Source organism: Pelophylax lessonae (assembly GCF_965119305.1).
Source record: "Pelophylax lessonae genome assembly, chromosome: 6".
NCBI lineage: Eukaryota > Metazoa > Chordata > Amphibia > Anura > Ranidae > Pelophylax > Pelophylax lessonae.
This window is the reverse complement of record NC_138773.1, coordinates 295,726,415-295,738,604: the sequence shown is the minus strand read 5'-3', so window position 1 is coordinate 295,738,604 and position 12,190 is coordinate 295,726,415. Positions and strand designations below refer to the sequence as shown.

The window sequence follows — 12,190 nt, the reverse complement described above, 5'->3', positions numbered from 1 at the left end:
GGGGCCTTTGGTGCACTGGGGTTACACACCCTCGTCCAGTCTGAATCTAACATTTTAACAAGTAGTGAGAGAATGCAGCTGGGGCTGATCTGTGTCAGATATTTGCAAACACAGCCAAGACCTCCATTGGCACCAGCTTTTACATGAATATGTTATCTCTGACCCAGTCACTCAATCAACGGGTGCGGACTCTGGATGATACCTGAATACAAATGGCCTTGTCCTAGGCACAGCAGATAAAGACATTGGCAGGGGGAGTATTGTGATATCTGAGAGAGGTAATTATTCCTGCAGGTGATAAAATGACACATTATAGGCATACCCCGCTTTTAAGTACACAATGGGACCAGAGCATGTATGTAAAACGAAAATGTACTTAAAGTGAAGCAATACCTTTTTTCATTTCCTAGGCAAGCTGGCTGGCCACAAATAGAATATGTTGTAGTCCTGGGCCCCCTCACATTGCTCCCTAAGTTTGGTATCCCTGTTACTTATGGTTTGGGAGCAGTGCCATGTCAAGCTGACCAAGATTTCCCATAGACGCCAATGTTAAAAACTGTGAGTAATGCCATGCCAAGCTGACCAGGCTGAGTCCGTACTCGCGAGTGTACGTAAAGTGAGTGTACTTAAAACGGGTATGCCTGTACTTAGCTTGCATGCACTTATCATGAAAACATACTGTATATCTGGTGCTAGGCCCTGGCCCTCTATAAGCTCATACAAAGCTAAAACGCTTTTTAATGAATTTCTCCTTACAGGAGCCATCCTTCTGGACTTGGAGCAGACTACTATGCTGGGAATTGTTCAGATGATTGTGGAAACAATGGTTGTTTCAGATCAGATTAGAACCATAGATCGCTCAAATGTCCTGCGCTCTCTGCTGCTGAAGCACAGGTAATGTGTGCTATCCATCACTAGCTTAACCAGTATGAATGGGCTCTATTAGGCTAAGTGGTTGTTGGTCTCTAAGTACTTCATTGCATGCTGGTATGTATTACTGGCTAATCAGGCAATATTTTAGCTAGAGGCATATTATATGACCAGATGTGCCATCTCACTTGAAGCTATTGCTTGAGGAGACAGGGGTAAATCTAATCATGGCATGGGGGTACATAAAAGAAGGCAAGGGAGAGATGCTGGTGGCTAATTCGTCCTTTTGTGGAAAGAATAATTTGCTGAATTTCAATGACAGTCTTAAAATATGTTTGCTCTTTGCCAGCCACCCCAATGATGGAAGAGACTCCCATCATCCGCGGACTAGCACCACATCTGGAGTAGGAAACCATGTACCAACCAATAGTCCTCAGAAAGAGACCAACACTAACAATGCCCACGCTGACCCAGACAACAAGCAGGTGAGGGGCGGCTGCAGATTAAGAACCATCATACTGATTGTACTATTTTCCTGAGAGGCTGTCCATTATGCAACCAATATAACATAGGAAGGTGTGTATGAAGGTATCGGGATCCCAAATTTATAAAGAAACTCTTTGTGCAGAACAGAATATACTGTGACTCTGGTTAGGCAGTTCTCATAGACAAAAGGGCTTCTAGAAGATGTCTCGCATAGAGACAAAGAAGTTTTGGAAGAGCAAAAGCGCCGCAGTAGAGATTACAAGTCCAGGGTTGGACTCAAAGATTCCAAAGTCACTCGGAAATAGTACTTATAAGTGTTATGAAGTAGCCAAAATCATACAACAAAGCCTGCTTAATAAAAAACATAACTACTCTTTTCAAATTATTTTAATGCCTTTGAGTCCAGCATTCAATCAGCACATTAAGCCCTAAAGAGGGACCCCAGCACGTCAACCAGGACAATACATGAATTGGGAGTGGAAGTGTATACGACCTATGCCCTAGGAGGAAGTAATGCGGGAGATCCAGGCAAGACTCTTTAAGAATTCCAGGACACCCAAGTGCAGCACTTCTCGAGAGATTGAAGATTCTCTAGAGTAGTATATAAGGACAGTAGAAAGCACATCTAAGTGCCCATTCACACTACCGCGACTTGTCAGGCGACTGGTCAGCCTGACAAGTCGCGGCCCATGCAGTGCTACGGGAACCGTTCTAATAGGAGCTACTTAAGTGGCTCCGACTTAGAAAATAGTTCCTGTACTACTTCGGGGCGACATCGGAGCGACTTGCATTGACATTCATTATATGAAGTCCATGCAAGTCGCGCCGAAGTCGCGGTGCACGCGACTTCACAAGTCGCCCCCGAAGTCGTGCCACGGTACTGTGAACAGGCACTAAAGGTAGTGGTGTTAAAACACTTTTATTCATGAGACAATTGGCAACTTACACAATATACCAATTGGTTTGAGAAAGAGGTGGTCTGCCTTGAAACTTGTAACCACGCCCCCACGCACGTGACATCACTTCCGGAGCACCATGCGCTCCATTACCCGCCATCTTCCGGTCCCCCCATGTATTCCAAGGCTCTCATCCACTTTTACAGGATCCCAGTAACTGTGAAACCCAGCCTGGCTCCCCCGTGCCTACAGGACCTAAGAACCTGACTAAGTTGCTATATTATAGCGTGCCTTCAATTTACCATATTGCTACACTTAGTCTGCTTTTAGCCAGAGGTGATGAATATTCCTCCAGGGAAAGATCCACCCTTAGCAGCCTGTCTATGTGTGTGCGTATATACCTAAGTGCCTAAATGCATCATGTATATTGTGTAAGTTGCCAAATATACTGAATAAATGTGTTTTAAAACCATTAAACTCACATGCGCCCTCTGCTGCCTTATCCATTACTTATATTTGACCTGAACCCCTGAATTGTGTTGGCTTGTTACTTTCAATTTTTATGAAAAAATAAAAATTCTTTGGATTCCTTGGCCAATCTGATTTATCCTGCACTGTATAATGAAATTTGGAGAATAAGTATTTGAATATTATTGATTGATGTAGGACTATGTAAACCATATTCCATATTTCATACATGTAACTTATAAACCTCACAGTGATGTGAAGTGAATAAAATTGCCTCTCACAGCAGTATTTTTGTGTGGTTTGGGCAAAGGTTTGTGAAAGCAAGAACTTGACCATAGCAATTGGCCAGATGTGCAATCCAATCTTTTTTTACTAAAGCCCCGTACACACGTACCGATCGTCGGCCGAACGATCGGCCGTCTTTTGTCCAGGGCTGTCGTGTCTGTTGAAAACTGCAAAAGACTGCACACGAATTTTGTCGGCCAACAACAGCCGACTGCAGAAGTGATGTCATGTGATGGTTAACTTTCCCTGTGTTTTTTCTTTTCTGAGCATGCCCAGTCTTGCAAATCTGCTGATTGTCGGCCGAATTCTGTACTGACTGGCGAACAATCGGCCGTTCTGGTGTCGGCCAACAAAAATTTAATGCTTGCACGACAGATTCTGTTCGGCCGAAAGTGCGCTGTCGGCTGTCGGAAGCATCATACTAACAAGCCTACAATCGGCCGATCGGTCGTCGGCCGAATCTTTACGGCCGACAATCGGTACGTGGGTACGGGCCTTAAGTCTGCTGGCTCAGCTACAACTATCAACAGGAATGCTTGGTTTCCATAAGTGTTATTTACACAGTGAAGGAGGAGATGATCTCAAGGCTTTTTTTATCTTGTGGCATAGAATAGCGATAGTCAACGTTTTTTGACCTGTCCAATTGCTTTGGTTGAGTAGGACTTTGGGAAATTGACACCCATATGAGACTCTTGGACATGGGCCGATTTATAATAATGTTTCAAAAATGTGCCAGGACACAGATATAGGTTGGATTGGTTTTCCATTGGACTATTACCTTGCTCTTTGCTGTCCTGTTTTGGTGTAGAAAACATTGAACGGCCCTGATGGTCATCGTATAAAGCATTGGAAGTTAATGGAGAAGATCCCGGAGAACGCAGAGGCTACCGTTGTGCTAGTGGGTTAGTAGATCAGATTATTCTTCCCTTAATATTGAATGCAAAATAAGTGATGTTCTGTGTTTGTAAGAAATAAAGACAATTATTACAACTGTTTGTCCAGAATTTTAGAGTCTAATGAGCCATACACACTATACAATTGTCTTTAGATTTTTTTCCTTTAGATTTACCAAAACCATATAATATGAGGTTAAATCTAAACACTTTTCATTAGTATGCAATCAGGCAGGCCCTCGCACTACATAGTTGAAGGTAAATCTAAAGGAAATCTAACCACAAAAGTTGGATAGTGTGTATCCAGCTTTAATCTAAAGGAAATCTAACCACAAAAGTTGTATAGTGTGTTTCCAGCTTAACTGAAAATATAACAAGGCAAAATTTTGGGATTGCTAGGCTCCTTCTTTAGGCGTATTGACAGACGAAAGCTGAAATACCTAAAAATATATACAGATTCTGAACAAAGGCACATAGAAGTAAAAATGTAAATATTAATAATGATAATAAAAATTGACAAGGAACTTTAGTCTTTTGAAAGTTTGCATATTTTAACATTTTTAGTTAGGCATCAAAAACTAACATAACTTTGATAACACTTTTTGCCATCTGCATCAGTGTCTTTATGATGTGCATGTACTGTACTTAGGAAAATATGGGAAAATCAGGGCATCTCATAGAGAATGAAAACTACACCATATCCCAAAACAGATATGTCAAAAGAAAAAAATATATATTACAGGAATTTTAAGGCTGCATTCACATGTCAGCGTATGGATCGCGGGCAGAATCGCTGCGATTCCGACCGCGATCCGGAGATTGTTGCAAATCGCGGGACGCCTGTGCGTTGGCCGTGATTTGCAATAGCACCCCAAACGCTGAGCGATGTTGCCGCGATTTCCGCCTGCCGAATCGCTGTAACATCGCGCAAAAAAAAAATTGCGGGACGCATTACGCCCCAAAAAGTACAAGAGCTTCTTTGGAGCGTATTGCGTCCCGCGATTTTTTTTAATATTTATTTATTTATTTATTATTAATTAATTCATTTTTTTTTTTAAATTAAGGTTATGGGGTTAGGGTTAGCAGTTGATTTATTTATATATGTTGTTTATTCATTGGATTTATTGTTCATTATTCATTGTTTGTATTTATTTATTATTTTTCTTTATTTATTTATTTGATTGTAAGGCTCCGTTCACATCTAGGCGTTTTGGGGCGTTTTTGGGGAGTTTTTCTGCTCTAGGATCAGCTCTCAAAATGCCCAACAAGACAAATCCTATTCATTTCAATGGCCCCTGTTCACATCTGAGCGTTTTGACGCTGTGAGCAAAACGCCCAACGCTCAAAAAGGTACATGAGCTTCTTTTTGGACAGATTACAGGCATTTTCCATTGTCTCCCCACATCTGTCAGTTCACACTGCCATATGCGATACGCAGGGGGTGTCAATTAAATGTTAACGACACCCCCAGTTTGATCGCATATTGCAGTGCGATCTGCAAGTTCGCACAGAATCGGATCGCACAAGTGTGAACCACGCTGTGAAAAATGCCTCATGTGCGTCTTTGCTATGGATGCAGTGCGAATTCAGCCATACAAAGTGTATAGCACATGAGATCGTATGTAATTTAGGAGCAGTGCGCTCTGAATTACATGCGATCTCCGCATCCGCACAAGTGTGAACCGGCACTAATGCATTCTATGCATGACATGAAGGTAAAAAAACCTTCTATGTGCTGCTCCCCCCCCTACAGCCCCTACTAATATTCTGAGTATAATATAATATATACTATATCAAGTTTGAGTTCCATCTCGGTCCAGTGATGTGCACGAGAACCTCAGCTGTCCCTGGACTCCCTCTCCTCATTGGCTGAGACAGCCAGTGGCTCCCGCTGCTGTCAATCACAACCAGTAAGCCAATGAGGAGGGAGCGGGGGGGGCAGGGTCTAGTCACAGCTCTATGTGTCTTATGAATGCATAGAGCAGGGCTCGGGAGCAAGCACGCACCAGTGCCCCCATAACAAACGGCTTGCTATTGGGGGCACTGGTCAAGGGGGAGGAGCTAGGAGTGTCAGTGGGGGACCCGAGAAGAGGAAAACCATTGCACAGAGCAGGTAAGTATAACATGTTTGTTATTTTAATTTAAAAAAAAAATAAATTAGAAGCTTTACAATCACTTTAATATTTTGCAGTATGATGCCCATGGGACTAGGAGCCCTAATGATTAGAATGATTAGAAATTGATCAGAGCGGTTCCTGTTCATGTGATCACCATGTCAGCTGCGATACGGCAATCACATGAGGTCTATTGGTTAACAAACCTTACAGGCTGCAGCTGTCAGTGTATTTCTTTCTTGTGCACTTGCTGCTCAAACAGAGAGAAATACATTTTTAAAGGAGGCAGTACAGTATTGCAAATATAAACATATAAATAATATGAATTAACAGAAAATATTTAAATTTATTTTTTTAAATGCACATTTTTGTACATGTATAAACCTATAAGGATAAATCTAAATAGGGAAATTAGTAAAACATTATACCAGAAGCACTCCTCAACCTAAAACTTGAAGGTATTACCAAGCATCAATTTATACTGCCGATTCTTTAACTGTAACATACTGACACTGCTAAATTTGGTCTAAGCATTGACACGTCAATGACCTCTGCTCATGATGCAGGTAAATGACTACATGTGATATTTATTGAACGTGGGAAATTTGTGATCCACACAGCTCTGAAAGGCTCAAATGGCCATTAAGTAAGTATCTTAAAGTGGTAGTTGATTTATACCTACAGGTAAGCTTATAATAAAGCTTATCAGTAAGTTAAAGCAGAACTATAGGCAAACAATTATTTTTTATTTTTTTCATTTTAGAGCAAGGAACGGTTATAACCCCTGTCAGGATTTTTTTTGCCATCTGTGTCCCATTGCGGATATTTCCCTTCACTTCCTGTCCCATAGCCAAACAGGAAGTGAGAGGAAATCCCCCCCCCCCCCCACCTGGAATCTCAACCGCCCCTTTAAAGTGGTTGTTAAGCCACTTCATACCATCCTTTTCTGGTCTGTTTTATAACCCTGTGTGCCCCTGTGCCTGTGTTTTAAAAAAATAAGGTGCTCTTTACCAATTTAATTTTTCAGAGCGCCGAGCACTGCTCACATGACCCGTCGGCTCTCTCCTCTTCCCGTCTGACAGCTGCCTGCAGCGGGGGGGCCGAGTATTCCTCGCTGTCATCAATCTGGAGGGGAGGAGGAGGGGAGGGGGAGAGGAGAGGCGGCAGGTCATGTGAGCGGCAATAGGCGCTCTGAAAACTTGTAAAGAATGGCTTATTTTTATAAAACACAGATACAGGGGCACACAGGATTATTAAACAGAGTGTAGACAGAATATGAAACTTTAAATGAAACTACAGCAACAGGAGGGGAGGGGCACTGACACAGGAGCAGACAGGCAGGGAGGGAGGGGGAAGAGAGGACAGAGGAGGACAGGAGGGCTGCGGATGACGGAGGCACGTAAACTGACCACGAAGTCAGGGCTCAGCAGCCATGGAATACCGTGGTCAGTTTACAGAGGGGAGGACATAGCCAGGCATTATCAGCCAGGTATTTTAGGTGATACGGGGGGGGGGGGGGGACCAAATTACACAGCACAAGCACTGTGCTGTATAACATGCTTTAAGGGATCAGGATAATTTTTTTTTTTAGGTTAACAAATGCTTTAAAAATAAATGCTGCCGTTTGCCTTTTAAAAATAAATACTCAAAATAAGTATAATGACTAAGCCCCTCCCCTTCATGACATTGTTAAAAAGGGGCGGAGCATGGGTGACTTTAAAATTATGCCCCCCCCTGAAAAAAGTTCTGCGTACACCCATGCATGCCCCCTCCTGCAAAGAAACATGTCCCCTCCTGCAAAGAAACATGTCCCCTCCTGCAAAGAAGCATGTCCCCTCCTGCAAAGAAACATGCCCCCTCCTGCAAAGAGACATGCCCCCTCCTGCAAAGAAACATGTCCCCTCCTGCAAAGAGACATGTCCCCTCCTGCAAAGAAGCATGCCCCCTCCTGCAAAGAAACATGTCCCCTCCTACAAAGAAACATTTCCCCTCCTGCAAAGAAACATGTCCCCTTCTGCAAAGAGACATGCCCAATCCAGCAAGGAGACATACCCAATCCAGCAAAGACACCTGCCCAAAAACATCAGCTCAGCTCACACGTATATGAATTGTGCAGCACCACAAAAGCTCCCTCTTCCTCTTCATCGCCACTGACCAACTACACTCCGATCCCAGCTCAGTGATGCAACATGGCGGGACAGCAGCGCTGCATTGGCGGCAGGTTCTCCTATTATTGAACCCGTGCTATTCCGGGCCCGGGACAGCTGCTCCACCCCTTGCCCCACTCACCAGCATTACAACTTGCATTGCTGGGGAGCGGGGCTGGGCTGAGCTGGGCTGGGGAGTAGAGCGGAGCATAATGCAAGGATGACACTGCACGCTAGAGGGAGGGAACCTTAAGTCCTTGGGCAGTGCGCCCCTGTTGCCTTCCCTCTTAAAGTGCCGCCTGGGTCCCATGGACCCACTGGGACCCATGGTAGGGCCGCCCTGGGCATACCTGTGCTGTTATATTAAAGCTCTGTGCCCTGGCCGTCACTCTTACGCGCATGCGCAGGAGTGACATCGTTTTGGCCCTTCCAGCGGCCATAGCCCGTGAACCCCAAAGGTAAACTAGGGGTAGATGGAAGCCTCTGGAGCAGTGACAGCACACCGGAGGGCTTTGTTTTAAGGTAGTCTTTTATATTTGCTAGTATGCGATGCATACTAGTACAGTATAGTTTTACCATGCAGGGAGAACTTATTTTTTTATTTTAAAAGTTTGCTACCGCTTTAAAGTGTAAATAAAGGCAAAACATTTTATTTTAGTTTTGAATAGAGTGGAGAGGGCTTAGAACACCTGTCGGTTTTTATTGATGTCTGTTCCCCTATTTGGGAGATTCTCCCCCTCAATTTGTCCTGTTAACCATTTATTGTTGAAAGTGAAAGTAAAATAGAATCCAAAATTTTTGGTTGTCACCAGAACAGGAGTATAAGGGAAATCTTCCAATGAGGACACTAGTTCCCACCCACAACCAGGGATTCCCTCACTTTGGAGGGATTTCCTCTCACTTCCTGTTTGATAATGGGAAAGAAAGTAAATGGAAATCTCCCCAATGTGACACAAATGGCAAAAGAAAAAACCTGACATGGGTTATAACCCTCCCTTACTCTACCCAAAATGAAAAATAAAACTTGTTCCTTTAGTTCTATTGTAAAGCCCAATATTAGGGCACAGAAGAAATAAATGCTTCCCTTACAGTTTGTAAATCTAAAAAAGCCCCTCCGCTCTGGTGGTGCAGTTCAACATTTCTTTGCTGCTGATCTTAAATGATGCCCGGTGTGATTCAGCCCATTTCCTGTGAGCCCAGGGCATGAAGTCTTCATCCGGAGCTCACAAGAGAATCTCTGCTGCGTTTATGATATGATGATATAGATGGTAAAAAAGCAAAAATGTATGTACATGGATTGGGGGATGGAACCCGAAATTGAAGTTGGTCTTTAAGTATCCAAAAAAATAATTCAGCCCAACTGCAGTGATGAATCCCTGATGAGTTCTCTGGCCTTGTATTGGTGGTCATTGGTACAGTGCTTAAAAGAAGTGTTAATACTATCTAATATATATACCGCAGGTTGCGTGGAGTTCCTGGCTAGTCCTGCCACAGCTTTTGTGCGTCTCAATGAGGCTGTCCTGCTGGAGTCAGTCCTGGAGGTTCCCATTCCTGTCCGATTCCTCTTTGTCTTGCTCGGACCCTCACAATCTAATATGGATTACCATGAGATGGGGCGTTCCATCTCTACCCTCATGTCAGATAAGGTAAGTTCTTCCGGCCCTGGTTGGATCACTTTATGTATACTGTCAGGTGTAAAGACCCAAAAAACTTCTCGTCCTTCCATTTAAGCCACGGTTATGAAAACAAACCTGAAAGTGGTTGTGTATAAAGTAGGCAAATAGGCAACGTGGTATGAAGAGGGAAAGCAAACAGTGTATGCGAGCCCCATAGCCTGTTGATGTACAAAATGTGCACACGATTTATATAAAGTCACTCCATCACTTTGTAGCAAGCAAAATGCTGTACAGCAGGGTGGTATGTAGGCAGGTGCAGGTTGTCTTCCCCAGACAGGTGGTACTGTTGCATCCATCTTGCAGGGAGAGTGGAGAACAGAAGGAAGACGTATTCCTCTTAGGCCTCTGTACATTTCTTCGGGTGGGCTGTTGTCCGATTGGAGATTGGACACTGCGACCCGTGTGACCTCTGCGGTCATCTTTGGTGAGAGCAGAGCTTACAAAAAGCCCTGGCTTACTGCAGTTGGCACACATTCTGCATGTGGGGAGGGTAGGGACAGGAACCCGCTTGACAGGGAGAGTAACCTAGCGCAGGGAAAAGATCCAGGAGAAGGACGGAAAGCCTAGGGACTGTCACAAACTTCTTGAGAAACATTTCCTCTCCTGTGCTTACTGCATCTGCCTCCCTACCACCCCTTTGCCAGATGTTACCGGCCACGGTGTACCACTCTCCTGCTGTAAGTTCTGTCCACTGTTGTGAGTGTTTCTGCTCAGCTCTTACTGTTAAAAAGACTCTGCTGTTGTATCTCATCTGGAATGCCTAACAACACATTACGCTTTCTCAACCACTGTGTGTGCCATGTCTTCCCTCTGGGTGCCTACTGCTTGGGTCGTCCCCTACTCCTCAGCCTACAGGTAGAAATGGAAGGCACTGTTATGGTCTTTTGTTTTTGCTTTATTAGCCTATTTTGGAAATGTCTAATACTATTCAGCTTCACCTGAAGTGCTCAGTTGGACCATGCAACATGTTGGATGCTAGTTAGCCAATCTTTCCTATTTAAAGTCAAGCTGAGTACTTTATGGTTTTGCTTCATTCCTGTGGCTACTGATCCCAACGCCACCTTTTCAGGCACTGCCAACCCGCCTGGCTGCACCTGCCCTTCTGATTAGCCCTCCTGGCTACTTTCCACAGTCCTCCCAGACTGCACACTCACCAGCCCACCTGGTTGACTCCTCCTGGAGAACTCCTTTACTCCTGACTCTCTCCCGCTGTCCTCAAACATGCTCCCGTGCGTCCAGGCAAGAATTCCTCTGTGTGTTGTAGAGGATCCCTCCGATAATGGGGTTTTTGATCTCAATGGAGCCCTTTAGTCGTTATTTGCCGCCGTCCCGTAGTCGAATATTTAGGTTTGTGGGTGCCTCGATTCACTCTTGCCCATAAAGTCCCCACATTTTGGGTATGAGGCACCCACAAACCTAAATAAGTAGAGGATCCCTCCAGCACCCAAGCCCCAGACCCGAAATCATCCCCCCCGACTAGGGGGTACCCTCAAGGGCCACCGACAGTTTGCTCAGCACTCCTTCTCCATCTTCCACCCAACTGCCCCTGCTGGCATGGACTCAGGAGTATTTAAGAGGTTCCCGCCCCCTGCAAGCCCACTTTTTGTGGATTGGCTGGGGCCCTCCTCAAGACTCCAGGCAGCTCCTCTTAAACCCCACCCTCTACTTCTGGAATCTTCTTCAAGGATTAGGAGAGCAGGGGAGGGGGGTTGCCAGAGATGCTGTCTGCTGAGCCACCCAGCCTCCCTGAGTTACTCAACCCTGACCCAGATTCAACCAGGCTTGGTTGCCAGCCAAGCCAAATTTACCTACTCTACAACTATGTACACTAGAGAATGCTACACTTGTTTTCCCTGTGGTTTTTCACTATGTTTTCTGCATCCCCTATTTTTCTCTAAGACTTTCTCAACAGTTTAACCATGTAGAAGACCTTGAAATAATTTTCAGGTCTCAGACTACCCCTGCAAAAAAAATATTTTATATTTACACTTCACAGTATGTTAGGATCATCAGTAAAGTGATATAATATCGTAGTGCCACCCTCAGAGGAGCCACGGAAATGTTTTTTGATTGCTCTGCACATCTGAAGATGACACACTTCGCTCACCCAGCACTTATCGACACCCCTTGAGATATTTCAAAGAATTTATTATGCCAAACATAGCCTAAAAGGAGAAAAGATTAGCAAGTATACTTATACAAACAATCATTAAGACATTAACATTGCTTTGAGAGATATGGTTAAACACCTGCAGTATTCTATCAGTAATTAACAGAGCTGAACTGCATTTACCTAAAAACAATATATAAAGACAGTCCTAACTTGCAACAACAGTCCCAGTTTTATCCCACTGG

The 12,190-nt window shown here is 44.2% G+C and overlaps 1 protein-coding gene across 1 annotated transcript in view; it reads left to right on the top strand.

Annotated features, from left to right (window-relative positions):
• SLC4A3 (solute carrier family 4 member 3) overlaps window positions 1-12,190 on the top strand; it is a gene marked incomplete at its 5' end in the record, with an annotated part of 84,978 nt that overhangs the window by 17,667 nt on the left and 55,121 nt on the right. The window contains 4 exons of the mRNA XM_082260939.1: window positions 759-894; window positions 1,220-1,355; window positions 3,814-3,907; window positions 9,621-9,805. Coding sequence (XP_082117065.1) covers window positions 759-894; window positions 1,220-1,355; window positions 3,814-3,907; window positions 9,621-9,805 — 551 coding nt within the window. The remainder of the gene's footprint in view (window positions 1-758; window positions 895-1,219; window positions 1,356-3,813; window positions 3,908-9,620; window positions 9,806-12,190) is intronic.